Raw genomic sequence first — 15658 nt, 5'->3', positions numbered from 1 at the left:
AGTTCCTAGAATTTTTTTTTTTTTGTCACAAGTTAGTGGAAAATGCTGATTTTTTTTTATTTTTTTTTTTACAAAGTCTCATATTCCACTAACTTGTGACAAAAAATAAAAACTTCCATGAACTCACTATGCCCATCAGCGAATACCTTGGGGTGTCTTCTTTCCAAAATGGGGTCACTTGTGGGGTAGTTATACTGCCCTGGCATTCTAGGGGCCCAAATGTGTGGTAAGGAGTTTGAAATCAAATTCTGTAAAAAATGACCTGTGAAATCCGAAAGGTGCTCTTTGGAATATGGGCCCCTTTGCCCACCTAGGCTGCAAAAAAGTGTCACACATCTGGTATCTCCGTATTCAGGAGAAGTTGGGGAATGTGTTTTGGGGTGTCATTTTACATATACCCATGCTGGGTGAGAGAAATATCTTGGCAAAAGACAACTTTTCCCATTTTTTTTATACAAAGTTGTCTTTTGCCAAGATATTTCTCTCATCCAGCATGGGTATATGTAAAATGACACCCCAAAACACATTCCCCAACTTCTCCTGAATACGGAGATACCACATGTGTGACACTTTTTTGCAGCCTAGGTGGGCAAAGGGGCCCATATTCCAAAGTGCACCTTTCGGATTTCACCGGCCATTTTTTACAGAATTTGATTTCAAACTCCTTACCACACATTTGGGCCCCTAGAATGCCAGGGCAGTATAACTACCCCACAAGTGACCCCATTTTGGAAATAAGACACCCCAAGGTATTCGCTGATGGGCATAGTGAGTTCATGGAAGTTTTTATTTTTTGTCACAAGTTAGTGGAATATGAGACTTTGTAAAAAAAAAAAAAAAAAATCATCATTTTCCGCTAACTTGTGACAAAAAATAAAAAGTTCTATGAACTCACTATGCCCATCAGCGAATACCTTAGGGTGTCTACTTTCCGAAATGGGGTCATTTGTGGGGTTTTTGTACTGTCTGGCCATTGTAGAACCTCAGGAAACATGACAGGTGCTCAGAAAGTCAGAGCTGCTTCAAAAAGCGGAAATTCACATTTTTGTACCATAGTTTGTAAACGCTATAACTTTTACCCAAACCATTTTTTTTTTTACCCAAACATATTTTTTTTTATCAAAGACATGTAGAACAATAAATTTAGAGCAAAATTTATATATGGATGTCGTTTTTTTTTGCTAAATTTTACAACTGAAAGTGAAAAATGTCATTTTTTTGCAAAAAAATCGTTAAATTTCGATTAATAACAAAAAAAGTAAAAATGTCAGCAGCAATGAAATACCACCAAATGAAAGCTCTATTAGTGAGAAGAAAAGGAGGTAAAATTCATTTGGGTGGTAAGTTGCATGACCGAGCAATAAACGGTTAAAGTAGTGTAGGTCAGAAGTGTAAAAAGTGGCCTGGTCTTTCAGGGTGTTTAAGCACTGGGGGCTGAAGTGATTAAAGGGGTTGGCCCATCTCACACATTGGCAGCATATCACTAGGACATGCCAGCAATGTCAGATAGGTGCAGGTCTCACCTCTGGCACCCTCACCTATCTCTAGAATGGGCATATAGGTGCCTCGTGACTTAATTAGTCGATAATATTTCTTGCTACTTTTCAATGAAAATAATCCCTCACAATTTTGCACTCTCTCCCCAGGGCTGGTGAAGGCTGTGAATACGGCAGTAGACCTGGTCGTAGCTCATTTTGGAACAAGCCGGGACCCAGGAGTGAAGGTCAGGCACGATATCAAAAACTAAATTGCAAAAATATTGAATATGCATATTCCATAATGAAAACCACTGGAGAAAACTGTTATTTGTTTACCCCTGTCCCTATGACAACACTTCCTGTGCTCTGATAATTCAATGTCACCATTGAGAAGCCGAAACTTATAGAAAGTAGTTACGATTCAGCTTTTATATGAATATTTTAGAAGAGAGCTGAAGGCCAAGAAGTTTTGTCATGGATACGCTGCCAACAACGTTTTTCTTACATGAGACAGGGTAAGACACAGACCACGTTCCCCGGGCTAGGATAGCTCTGTATTAGGCTTCTTGCCCTTCATTTGTACAGAGCAGCAGAACGGTTATCTGAATGAGATGCTGGAGATTCAGCTCAGGTGCTGGTTCTCATTGAAGAGACACGGTGGTTTCTGGAGACATTTTCATTCAGTGCTTCTTGGGAAAAGAATTTGCAAATTAGCTCATACCAGAGACACCTATAGACAGCACTGTTTTGGGGTTCTAGATAAGCGTCTCTGGTTTGGCTAGTATCAGTTCATTTGCATACTTTTTTCCCATGAAGCATTCCTGAAAGGCAAGTCTCTAAATACAGCTGTGTCTCCGCAATGAAAACCATTACCACCTTCCCCCTTGAAATACAAATTGATATAAGGCTACTTTCACCTTTTCCGGCCGGAGAAAAAAAATACAACATGCTGCGTTTTTTGTCCGGCCGCCTTTCGGCTTGTTTGCCGGGCTGTGGCCGATCCTCCGGCCCGCCCCCATTATAGTGAATAGGGCAGGAGCGGACTTCCGGCGGCACGGTGGACTTGCGGTAGCACGGATTCGGCAGGAAAAGGCTACCGCTAGTGTGAAAGCCTAACTCTGCTGCCATGCAGTTTGTGCAATTTATAATATGCATAGGAGACCTTGGTGTGTATATATATATATATATATATATATATATATATATATATTGTAAGGTATCGCTCTCTCTGCCTAGGGTGGCGATGACAGACTTCTCATCAAACAGTGCTTTATTTGTCACACAGCACATCAAACTTCCAAGTTTGGCATCACTTGGCACGATGAAGTCACAACGTGTTACATCAACACAAAACAATAAATCCTTGTCCGGCCAGGCGCTCACTATACAGAGGTCTCCCTAACTCACCTCTAAGTCACTGTTCACACCAAGGGAGAGATCCAGCTTCACTCAGCCATACGATCGAGCAGCCTCCTGGCTGTGACCAACATGCCACCTTAGGGATCACAGTCTAACACCCCTCCTGGCTGTGACCACACCAAGCCTCTCACCCAACTAAACTGGAAAACCGGGTGAGATATACACCCCCTCCACACCTCTACCGTGCACTTCAACACTGTATATATATATATATATATATATATATATATATTTATATATAGCAATAAATAATCTCTGTCGCTAATTATCTTGATTGATTTCTTAGCTGCACCTAAGACAGTATTGTGACCACTTATATGTCTGCTACTACACTTCAGTTCCTATATAGTTGTCACCCATCTTTCTCAGCCCTCTATTGATCACAAGAATGGAAGGGTCCAAGTCTCCTCAATGAGAATAAGATTGACCACAGGAGTTTGCATGGAGCAGTGGTCAAGCATGTACACTGCTACTCTATTCAAACTCTATGGGACTGTTAGTGGGGTCCCAGTGATGAGATATTAATTTTATGGGAAACCCTAGAAATAGTGAAATACAGTTGTTGATGGCAGAGGGTAACTCATATTTTTTCTCTGCATTGTCTACAGGCTAAACTGGGGAACAGCTCAGTGAGCCCCAATATTGGACATCTGATCTTGAAATACCTATGTCCGGCCATCAGGGAGATACTGAGTGATGGCTTGAAGCCGTGTGTCTTGGATGTTATTATTGGACAAAGAAGAAACATGCCATGGACAGTGGTGGAGGCATCAACACAACTAGGTATGGTCACCATGGACCCAGCACATAGTTATAGGGTTACTGGGCGCTTATGACTGGTGCCTACACAAGCTGTGCGACCTAACCACAAGATGCTCACAACATGTAGAATAGATGTTTTTCTGGATGAGCTTGGGTTATATAAATGAATCCAAGGGATAATGCTTGTAGCATGAAACGGACGCCAGTGTTCAATGGTCTGGAGGATAGCTAGTGGAGATGTGGGAATGGAATGCAGTAAACACTGGAACAAGGGGTCTCCTTTCTAAGCATGACGTGTTATGCTCCCCACTAGCCAATGAGGCATACCTCTGAGTTCTTAAATCCAGAAGGTCAAACTAGAAATCTTGCCATGAAGCTTCTAGAACTGACGTACTTGTGCATTCAGTAGAAAATCCAATGCAAATCCAATATTTAAAGGGAGTCTCAATTTACATTTATTTTCCTTTTTTTTTTAAACTGTTAACACTTCAGTAATAAAGGTTTGGTTTGGTAATGTCATCAAGCTTCCTCGTCCCTTATCTGCTCTTAAAGAGGGTTCTCCGGGCCACAGCTAGGTCTTCAATATAAGCCCTCCTCCCCCGATCAGCTGTTTCGGGCCGATGTGGTGCCAAAAACGAACAGTGTACAGAGTGGATGCAAAAGACTCTGTACACAGTGAATGCCAATACTGGCATTTACTTGAATGGGAGGTGAGCTGCCGTACCCTGGGACGACCACTACAAAGTGTACGGAGCCTTCTGCCTCCAGCTGATCTGCGGGGGGTGCAGACTGTCATACCCCCACCAATCTGATATTGATGATCTATCCTGAGGACCCATTTAAGTGACAGCTCCCCAAATACCAGAGTAATCTGTGTTGGAGTGGTTGCTAGGGGAGAGATTCCTGATAAATCCACTGTGGTTGTTGGGCTGCATATCCCTAGCAACCAGATTGTCAGACAGGACTCATCTGCTCAAAATAATGGTAGATTGTACCCAGAGAAGGAGAAAATTTACCAGCTGGCACCACATGATGGCTCCGTCTCAGCCTGGGGTATTAATCAGATAATTCTAAATATATTTAGGTGTAGAAACTCTAAACGGTCACCACCACATTTTTTTTATTAAACGCACACTTAATGTATACTCATGTAACTATATGGTACCCGATGGTCACTGATCTGCAAATGATATCCTTCCATCAGGTCCTTCCACCAAACTGTTGCACACGCTGTGCCAGAAGGTGAACCAGTTCTCCGAGCTGTGCAATCACAACCTGCGCTTCAACGCCTTCATCTTCGGTCTTCTCAAGTGAGTCCATCGTCCGGCTGTAGACACTCCGCTGCACTCCTTCAGGTCATAACTGATTTTCATTTCCATTTCTTTCAGTATCCGTTCACTTGAATTCTGGTTCAACCATCTTTATAACCATGAAGGTAAGTGTGGTAGATCTCCTATATCAGGGGTCAGCAACCTTTGGGACTCTAGATGTGGTGAAACTACAACTCCCAGCATGCTCCATTCACTTTTATGGGAGTTCTGAATACAGCTAAGCAAGTATACATGCTGGGGGTCGTAGTTTCACCACAGCTAGAGTGCCGAAGGTTGCTGATCTCTGTCCTAAATTTTGCAGCTGGGGTTTTCTGCTTAGGAATTTTTACCGCAGATTTTGCTGTGGATTTGCCACAGATTTTCCACAGTGAAAAACCACATATATTGTAAGGCCTTAGGCCTCATGCACACGACCTTTGTTTGGGTCCACATCAGAGCCGCCATTTTGGCGGCTCGGATGCAGACCCATTCATTTTAATGGGGTCGCAAAAGATGTGGACAGCACTCCGTGTGCTGTCCGCATCCGTGACTCCGTTCCGCAGCCCCGCTAAAAAAATATAACATGTCCTATTCTTGTCCGCGCTTTGCGGACAAGAATAGGCATTTCTATTGCCGGCGCCCGTTCCGTTCCACAAATTGCGGAAGGCAACACGGGCGCCTTTCTTTTTTTGCGGATCCGCGGTTTGCGGACCGCAAAAAAATGGAACGGTCGTGTGCATGAGGCCTAATTCACACATTAGTGAATCGCCAACGTGTACTGTCTGTGTTCTCCATGGACAGCACACATACCTATTGATTTTAATGTGTGTATTCACACATCCGTGAATTTCCAGTCCATGGGGCCGTGGTTACTTCACGGAATTATGCCCTATGTTTGTCCATGTTCATGGCTCACTCACATCGATTATAGTAAATGGGTCCGTGAAAAAACTTAGACACAACACGGATGGCATCTATTTCTCATCCATGTTTCACAGATCATTGCTAGGAAATGCTCTTGAAATGAATTGTAATACGGATGACACACGTTGGGCAAAAAGGGAACACATGGACCAAACATGGATCCTTCACAGACATCTTCATGGATGAACCACTGACCATCTTATCACTGATGCCATCACTGACACGGACATGTGAATAAGGCCTAAGGAAAATCCCATGACCAGTACATTACAGAAGCCAGGCTGTTTCCCCATACTGTATACTGTACTATAAATTGTGAATATATATAATATACTATTCTGCAACCTTCTGATATTTACGTTCTATTTCAATTCTTTACCATTTTCAGGATCTCTGCTTGCTTCACTGCTTAAATTTAGAGAATCCTAAAATAATCCCACCAACACAACTAAAGGGTTGTCCCACAAATTCAGATTTATTATTAATTTTAGTAATTCATATATTTACTCATAAAAATGTAATGGGGACCTCAGGATTGGTTATTAGTATCTGATCGGTGGGATTCTGACTCCTGACACCCTCGCTGATCAGCTGTTTGAAAGCGCCACAGCGCTCGGACTAGTGCTGCAGCCTCCTCACTCCTTACCAAGTACAGCGCCATTCATTGCATAGAGGCTGTGCTTGGTATTGAATGAGACTGAGCTGCACATGTGACTGATGAACGTATCGTCACTGGCTTCGGCCTCTTTCACACAACCGGTTTTTTTTTTCTGTTTACGGGTCGTTTTTTCTGTTCCGTTTACGGTCCATATACCGAACCATTCATTTCAATGGTTCGAAAAAAAAACAGAATGTGTTCCGTATGCATTCCGTTTCCGTATTTTCATTCCGTAAGATAGAACATGTCCTATTATTGCCCGCAAATCACGTTCCGTGGCTCCATTCAAGTCAATGGGTCCACAAAAAAACAGGACACATGTGGAAATGAATCCGTATGTCTTCCATATCCGTTCCGTTTTTGCGGAACCATCTATTGAAAGTTTTATGCCCAGCCCAATTTTTTCTATGTAATTACTGTATATAAATTCACAGTAACGTTGGAAAATAAGTTTTACGTCCACTAATACATAAAATTACCTGCCTGAATAGACATATGAGGAGAAAATAATAAATAGTTTATTAAATATAAATAAGGGAAACTGAATATCACGTCTGTGACTATCAGGCTTCCAGACTCCAATAAAGTGGTGTAGGAGAGAGATTAAATCCACACCACTGTAATAGAGTCCGGACTAGAACCCTATCCAGCTAGCACATCGGTGCTAATATGAGCTGGTAAGGGAACAAGGCACGGCTCAATGGATTGAACCAGGCACAGGTGTATCAGGTGTGGATCTACCTGGCTGGGCGATGTGGGATAGCTGACGAGTGAATAAAACCCCTTAAGGGTAAAGCATCCACCAGATGCCACAGTAATGTGGACGCTCACTCAGCTATCTCCATCAGCCCAAATCAGCCTAAGGTATAGTAAAGATCACAAACCCTATATATACAAGTCAGCTGTAGCGCTGCTTGAGTCAAAATAACACCCTGCCTAAAGAGCCGTGTAACAAACACAGGATCACCGGCTCAACGCGTTTCGCTATGGCCATATGAGCCACAATTCATCAGGAGCGAAGCGAAGGTCTCTGTTTAAACAATATTTGCCTGTAAAGCAGAACCGCCTCCCACTGTTGTGTGTAGAGGCATTCGGCGCTGTGATGGCCGTACGCGGCCGCTTGAACGCTGGTAAGATATCCAGTCAGCCCCGCCTACAAAGGGGGCGTGTGTTAGCGCTCGGCCGAATCAAAGAAAGGCGCGTCATCTGACATACACCCCCGATCCGCCCAGTGCCCTCATTACAGCACACACCTCCATACTAGCACGACAAGTGCCCATGTATACAGGGGGAATCGAAAATCGCGGCTGGAAATATGTCACCTACACGCCTAACACTAATGTCAGCTGAACCGGAAGAGCCCAAATTGGTGACATCACGGTAAATATAGGTGCATCCTTAAAAAGAACCGTATATGGACAGGCATAAATGAAAGGACAATAGCAGACATAGTGACATCGGGGGTGTATGTCAGATGACGCGCCCGTCAAAAAACGGAGAAACAGATCCGGAAAAAACGGCCCGCAAAACACTGAAAAAGCCATACGGTCGTGTGAAAGAGGCCTTAGGAAGAGGCTGCAGCCCTCAATAGAGCACCACGCCTCTTCAAACTGCTGATCATGGGGGTTTTGTGAGTCAGACCCCCACTGATCTGACATTGATAGGCCATCAATATTGTACTCCCAGAAACCCCTTTTAATTAAAAAAATGTTCTGTGCAGTTCATACATGTTATGGCGCCCCCTGTTCTTCTTTCAATTACCTCTCAGAATAACCACCTAACATGTCCAGTTCTTTTGGTCACACATGCTCAGTAGCTCAATAGCCATTGCCCGGATTGTTTTGTACATGGGCAGCGGACTGATTTTTGCTATGGTACAGACTGGCCAATCAGAATCGGTACACTCACCTGCTTCTCACCAGCAGTGGACACATTAGGTGGACATTCTAAGAAGAAATCAATAGAACAGCAGGGGGCGCTATGTAACAGCAATATGTAGACAAGCATGTTTTAAATAATTTGAGTTGAAACAATGTTGTTTGCCTGATGTAAGAAAATGAAGATGTAATTACGAGACGGCCATTTAATTGATTTGTTACAATGTATCAGTCTCAGCAATCTCTATAAAAAACATATCCTGTAGTAGACTTCTGGCTGATTGCTCTTAACTATACCGTTACATTGTAATAAACTGCAGATCCTGCAGCATTAGGTCAAGACTGAATATAAGCCTCTGAATGGAAAGAGGAATGTTTCCATTCACTGACAGGGACCCCTGTAAGAGTTGACCAGCTGCATAGAACATCCTCTGGAATAATGCCTGTTTCGTCCTTCCTCTAGATATCATCTGGGCTCACTTTGACCCTGTTGGCTTCTTGTCTGTGTCCCATGGCGTTTGTCAACCGCTGTTTGAAGAACTTCTTCTCCTTCTCCAACCTCTGTCACTTTTACCTTTTGACTTGGACCTTCTGTTTGAGCACCACTTGGTCCAGATGAGCAGAGAACAGCAGCAGAAAAAGGAGATGCTCCGTGTGAAGCAAGACCTTTTGCAGTCCGTTCACTCCACCATACAGCTCATGAGAAGCCGCGATGACGAAGAGCAGGCCGGCCAAGAAAAGAAAAGTCTTGTGAAGACATCTTCCGAGGAGTCCAACAGTGATGAAAGGCCGACAGGGGAAGGTGCCGCCGCCGTGGAACTTGATGAAGAGCAGAAGAAAGAGACTGCAATGGAGGTGAAGCGGGACAAGCAGGCCGGGTGGTGGTACCAGCTAATGCAGAGCTCCCAGGTGTATATTGAGAACTCAACCGATACGGCCAGGTTTACACGCCAAGATAGGAGAAGACCTGGAAATGGTGGGACACCCAAAAAAATTCCACCACCCAGAGAGGGTGTTATAGATGGAGCAGAGGCTTGTCCCTGTGTAGAAGGGACAGTGGAAGACAAACCTTGTAAGAAAGACATGGGAGATGACACACAGAAGGATAATCGCAAGTCGTGGATGGGCAGCCCTCCCGAGTCTGTGCTCAATGAACTGAAACATGGGCAGAAAAAAGAGAGCGGGAACTCCGAAAAGACCACTCAGCCCAGTGGTCAAGAACAGGGTGTGGCTAAAGAGAATGTACAGGGCAGTCCAGCCAGGAAATGGGGACACTTATTTGGGTCAAGGAGGACTATGACTGAAGTAAAGCAAACCAACAGGTAAGACTCATTCACCCAGATGTTTAATTGGGGGGGGGGGGGGGGGGGCAGAGGAGGGGCACCATCATTTTCAAAGGTTCTCATTGTACCATTTTTATGGCACCAGAATATTCTCAGGCTACAGAAGATAGTAAGCAGGCTGCATAATATTCCATTATATCATACTCCATCCTATCCTATAGCTCCATTGGTTTTAAAAAAAAACCAGAAGAACATTATAGATTATAATACAGGATGTAACTCAGGATCAGTACAGGATAAGTAATGTAATGTATGTACACAGTGACTCCACCAGCAGATTAGTGAGTGCAGCTCTGGAGTATAATACAGGATGTAACTCAGGATCAGTACAGGATAAGTAATGTAATGTATGTACACAGTGACTCCACCAGCAGATTAGTGAGTGCAGCTCTGGAGTATAATACAGGATGTAACTCAGGATCAGTACAGGATAAGTAATGTAATGTATGTACACAGTGACTCCACCAGCAGAATAGTGAGTGCAGCTCTGGAGTATAATACAGGATGTAACTCACGATCAGTACAGGATAAGTAATGTATATACACAGTGACTCCACCAGCAGAATAGTGAGTGCAGCTCTGGAGTATAATACCGGATGTAACTCACGATCAGTACAGGATAAGTAATGTGTGTACACAGAGACTCCACCAGCAGAATAGTGAGTGCAGCTCTGGAGTATAATACCGGATGTAACTCACGATCAGTACAGGATAAGTAATGTATATACACAGTGACTCCACCAGCAGAATAGTGAGTGCAGCTCTGGAGTATAATACAGGATATAAATCAGGATCAGTACAGGATATGTAATGTATGTACACAGTGACTCCACCAGCAGAATAGTGAGTGCAGCTCTGGAGTATAATACCGGATGTAACTCACAATCAGTACAGGATAAGTAATGTATGTACACAGAGACTCCACCAGCAGAATAGTGAGTGCAGCTCTGGAGTATAATACCGGATGTAACTCACGATCAGTATAGGATAAGTAATGTATGTACACAGTGACTCCACCAGCAGAATAGTGAGTGCAGCTCTGGAGTATAATACCGGATGTAACTCACGATCAGTACAGGATAAGTAATGTATGTACACAGTGACTCCACCAGCAGAATAGTGAGTGCAGCTCTGGAGTATAATACTGGATGTAACTCACGATCAGTACAGGATAAGTAATGTATATACACAGTGACTCCACCAGCAGAATAGTGAGTGCAGCTCTGGAGTATAATACCGGATGTAACTCACGATCAGTACAGGATAAGAAATGTATGTACACAGTGATTCCACCAGCAGAATAGTGAGTGTGGCTCTGCAGTATAATTAAATAATACAACACAATGCCAGATTTTTCTTAAGATGGATGTCACCAGCACCCATGGTCTAAACGGCCCACAGTTTTGACAGGAAGATGATATTATCACATAAGATTAAAGGGCTTATCCAAGACTATAAAATGTCCCCCCATATGCCAGGCCCCTCACACTGCATCTACTTACCTGGCTCCCCGCTCCCCGCTCCGCTCCTGGTCCCCGCACCGCCGCTGCTGCTTCTCCTCGTGCGCGGATGAAAACATGCAGTGTCCGGGGGAAGCAGCCAATGGCAGGCAGTGATGGGGACAAGCCTCCCTAGCGTCACCCGCGATGCTAGGGAGGCTCGTCCCTGTCATCGCCTGCCATTGGCTGCTCCCCTCCGACACCGGATGTTTTCATCCGTGCACGGGGAGAAGCAGCAGCGGCGGTGCGGGGACCAGGAGCGGCGCGGGGAGCCAGGTAAGTATATTCAGTGAGAGAGGCCGGGCATATGGGGGGACATTTTATAGTCTTGGATAACCCCTTTAGGTTCACTCTATATACATATCAATACTTACAGATGTATTCTGACCAAAAACAATTTATAGGATATTCACAGAATATTGCATTAAAATCTGATAGTTGGGGTTCCCCATGAAAATTTGCAATACAAAGATGGGGAGAGGTATGCACGTGTCATCCCCCTTTAATTTTACGGCATGTTCTGGTGACATAAAGGACAACGATACTTCACGCCACTTTCCTGGATATTATTCGCAAAAATATTCACATTTGTTAGAACCTATGGATATTTAACATATAATCTAGAGGTAGAGCACGTCTTGTACACCTTCACATCATTGCCCTTGTATTACTATAAATGTTTGATGTCTCCTCTTCTGTCTCGGCCGCAGGCTGCCCTCGGGCTGGCTCAGCCTCGATAAGTCCGTGTTCCAGATGGTGGCTCAGACAGTGAGCGCAGGAATATGGGGAGAGGCGTCCTCTGAGAAGGAAAGCATGGCTGCCGAAAGAGGAGCCGCATCTGTGTCCCCCTCGTCTCAGAACCCTCAGTAAGTTCCCCAACAGATTGTCTTCTACATTATTTCATTTGCAATGACCAAAGATTTTGTTTGCTGCACTAGCCCTGTGTCTTATTACCCTGGGTAAGGCTTCATCCACATGACTGTGGGACGCAAAAGATGCGGATTTGTATGTCCGTTCTGGCGCTCCGCAAAAAGATAGAACATGTCCTTTTCTGGTCTGTTTTGCGGACAAGAATGGGCAGTTCTAAGAGAGGACAGCATGTATCATTCTGCAAAATGCCGAACGCACACGGCCGGTATCCATGTTTTGCGGATCCACAATTTGCGGACTGCAAAGACGGCTACAGCCGTGCATGGGGCCTCAGGAAGCGCAGCCTGTTGGTGTCCCCCATCTGGCACCCTGGCCACAGCCAGACCATGCCCTTGCTCCTGACTCCTCCCCCATTCGGTTTGAAATATTTAAAGGGAAATTCCACCCAAAACTTCTGACATGTTATAGAGGATGATTAGGAATATGGATTTCTGCCGCTTTCCTCAATTATAAAGCCCACGAAAACTGGATTTTCCAAGTGGTGTCTGTAGGGTTCAGATGCTCTACAGAAAGGTGGTATCTGGTCTCACAGACTCCACCTACCTATCATACTTGAAACTTTTTTTCCTCAACCATTTCAAAATCTCTGCTTGCTACCAGTGAATGGAAGCATACTGCTTTATATCCACAGGCCATATGAAGCTTCATTTACATGATTATAGTAATATTTCGGTTGGTATTGTATTTGGACTGAATAACAGGAAGATACAGTAGCATTTGTACCGCAGGCTTCATGGTGATCTTCATGCGATGACTCATTCGAAGCCTCGTCTGCCTCAGTTTGCAGTCATTTTACAGCAGAGCACTTGTGTGCAGATCATGTCCGCCATGCAGAAATCCCAGCAGACAGATGCACCATTGTTCACATGTCCGTCATGATCAATCCCTGTAGCCGTCCATCACAGAGGAGAACTTGGTTGGTCATTTCTTGTCTTCCATCACTTGGAACTTTTATTTTTAAAATGTATCTGTAAACCCAAAGCTACAAGTAATGTACATGTAATGAATCATAATATCTGCATGTGAGTATGCATTCTGTTACTGAACCAGGAGCACATTCAGCCACTATAGAATATTGGCTGCGTAATAGGACACAGAGAGGTAGCAGAGGGGAATGTTATTTAACACTTAGGGGATAAATGTTAGCTCTGAAACCATGTAGTAGATGTCACCTGCAGTCCTATGTAACACCACAGATAACACAGTAATAACTCTGAGTACAGATAATGTAGTCAATGTCACCTGCAGTCCTATGTAACACCACAGATAACACAGTGATAACTCTGAGTACAGATAATGTAGTAGATGTCACCTGCAGTCCTATTTAACACCACACATATCACAGTGATAACTCTCTGAGTACAGATAATGTAGTAGTGTTACCTGCAGTCCTATGTAACATCAGAGAAAACAGTGATAACTCTCTGAGTACAGATCATGTAGTAGAGGTTACCTGCAGTCCTATGTAACACCACAGAAAACACAGTAATAACTCTCTGAGTACAGATAATGTAGTAGATGTTACCTATAATCCTATGTAGTACCACAGATAACAGAGTGATAACTCTCAGAGTACAGATAATGTAGTAGATATTACCTGCAGTCCTATGTAACACCACAGAAAACACAGTGATCACTCTCAAAGTACAGATAATGTAATACACTGCTCAAAAAAATAAAGGGAACTCTTAAACAACACAATGTAACTCCAAGTCAATCACACTTCTGTGAAATCAAACTGTCCAATTAGGAAGCAACACTGAGTGACAATCAATTTCACATGCTGTTGTGCAAATGGGATAGACAACAGGTGGAAATTATAGGCAATTAGCAAGACACCCCCAATAAAGGAGTGGTTCTGCAGGTGGTGACCACAGACCACTTCTCAGTTCCTATGCTTCCTTGCTGATGTTTTGGTCACTTTTGAATGCTGCCGGTGCTTTCACTCTAGTGGTAGCATGAGACGGAGTCTACAACCCACACAAGTGGCTCAGGTAGTGCAGCTTATCCAGGATGGCACATCAATGCGAGCTGTGGCAAGAAGGTTTGCTGTGTCTGTCAGCGTAGTGTCCAGAGCATGGAGGCGCTACCAGGAGACAGGCCAGTACATCAGGAGACGTGGAGGAGGGCAACAACCCAGCAGCAGGACCGCTACCTCCGCCTTTGTGCAAGGAGGAACAGGAGGAGCACTGCCAGAGCCCTGCAAAATGACCTCCAGCAGGCCACAAATGTGCATGTGTCTGCTCAAACGGTCAGAAACAGACTCTATGAGGGTGATATGAGGGCCCGACGTCCACAGGTGGGGGTTGTGCTTACAGCCCAACACCGTGCAGGACGTTTGGCATTTGCCAGAGAACACCAAGATTGGCAAATTCGCCACTGGCGCCCTGTGCTCTTCACAGATGAAAGCAGGTTCACACTGAGCACATGTGACAGACGTGACAGTCTGGAGACGCCGTGGAGAACGTTCTGCTGCCTGCAACATCCTCCAGCATGACCGGTTTGGCATTGGGTCAGTAATGGTGTGGGGTGGCATTTCTTTGGAGGGCTGCACAGCCCTCCTTGTGCTCGCCAGAGGTAGCCTGACTGCCATTAGGTACCGAGATGAGATCCTCAGACCCCTTGTGAGACCATATGCTGGTGCGGTTGGCCCTGGGTTCCTCCTAATGCAAGACAATGCTAGACCTCATGTGGCTGGAGTGTGTCAGCAGTTCCTACAAGACGAAGGCATTGATGCTATGGACTGGCCCGCCCGTTCCCCAGACCTGAATCCAATTGAGCACATCTGGGACATCATGTCTCGCTCTATCCACCAACGTCACGTTGCACCACAGACTGTCCAGGAGTTGGCAGATGCTTTAGTCCAGGTCTGGGAGGAGATCCCTCAGGAGACCGTCCGCCACCTCATCAGGAGCATGCACAGGCGTTGTAGGGAGGTCATACAGGCACGTGGAGGCCACACACAGTACTGGGCCTCATTTTGACTTGTTTTAAGGACATTACATCAAAGTTGGATCAGCCTGTAGTGTGTTTTTCCACTTTAATTTTGAGGGTGACTCCAAATCCAGACCTCCATGGGTTAAAAAATTTGATTTCCATTTTTTTTTTTTTTTGTGTGATTTTGTTGTCAGCACATTCAACTATGTAAAGAACAAAGTATTTCAGAAGAATATTTAATTAATTCAGATCTAGGATGTGTTATTTTTGTGTTCCCTTTATTTTTTTGAGCAGTGTATATGTCACTTGCAGTCCTATGTAACACAGTGATAACTCTCTGAGTACAGATAATGTAGTAGATGTTACCTGCAGTCCTATGTAATACCACAGATATCACAGTGATAACTCTGAGTACAGATAATGTAGTAGATGTTACCTGCAGTCCTATGTAATACCACAGATATCACAGTGATAACTCTCAGAGTACAGATATTGTAGTAGATGTTACCTGCAGTCCTATG

The 15658-nt window shown here is 44.3% G+C and overlaps 1 protein-coding gene across 3 annotated transcripts in view; it reads left to right on the top strand.

Moving 5' to 3' along the window:
• Window positions 1–15658, top strand: part of RUSC2 (RUN and SH3 domain containing 2) — a 69300-nt gene that overhangs the window by 49246 nt on the left and 4396 nt on the right. For all 3 annotated transcript variants that reach the window (XM_040421191.1, XM_040421189.1, XM_040421190.1), the window contains 6 exons: window positions 1647–1723; window positions 3506–3680; window positions 4864–4969; window positions 5048–5094; window positions 8892–9750; window positions 11981–12136. In XM_040421191.1, coding sequence (XP_040277125.1) covers window positions 1647–1723; window positions 3506–3680; window positions 4864–4969; window positions 5048–5094; window positions 8892–9750; window positions 11981–12136 — 1420 coding nt within the window. The remainder of the gene's footprint in view (window positions 1–1646; window positions 1724–3505; window positions 3681–4863; window positions 4970–5047; window positions 5095–8891; window positions 9751–11980; window positions 12137–15658) is intronic.

The sequence above is a fragment of the Bufo bufo genome, chromosome 2 (assembly GCF_905171765.1).
Source record: "Bufo bufo chromosome 2, aBufBuf1.1, whole genome shotgun sequence".
NCBI classification, from domain to species: Eukaryota; Metazoa; Chordata; class Amphibia; order Anura; family Bufonidae; genus Bufo; species Bufo bufo.
This window is presented reverse-complemented; position numbering and strand designations above follow the sequence as displayed.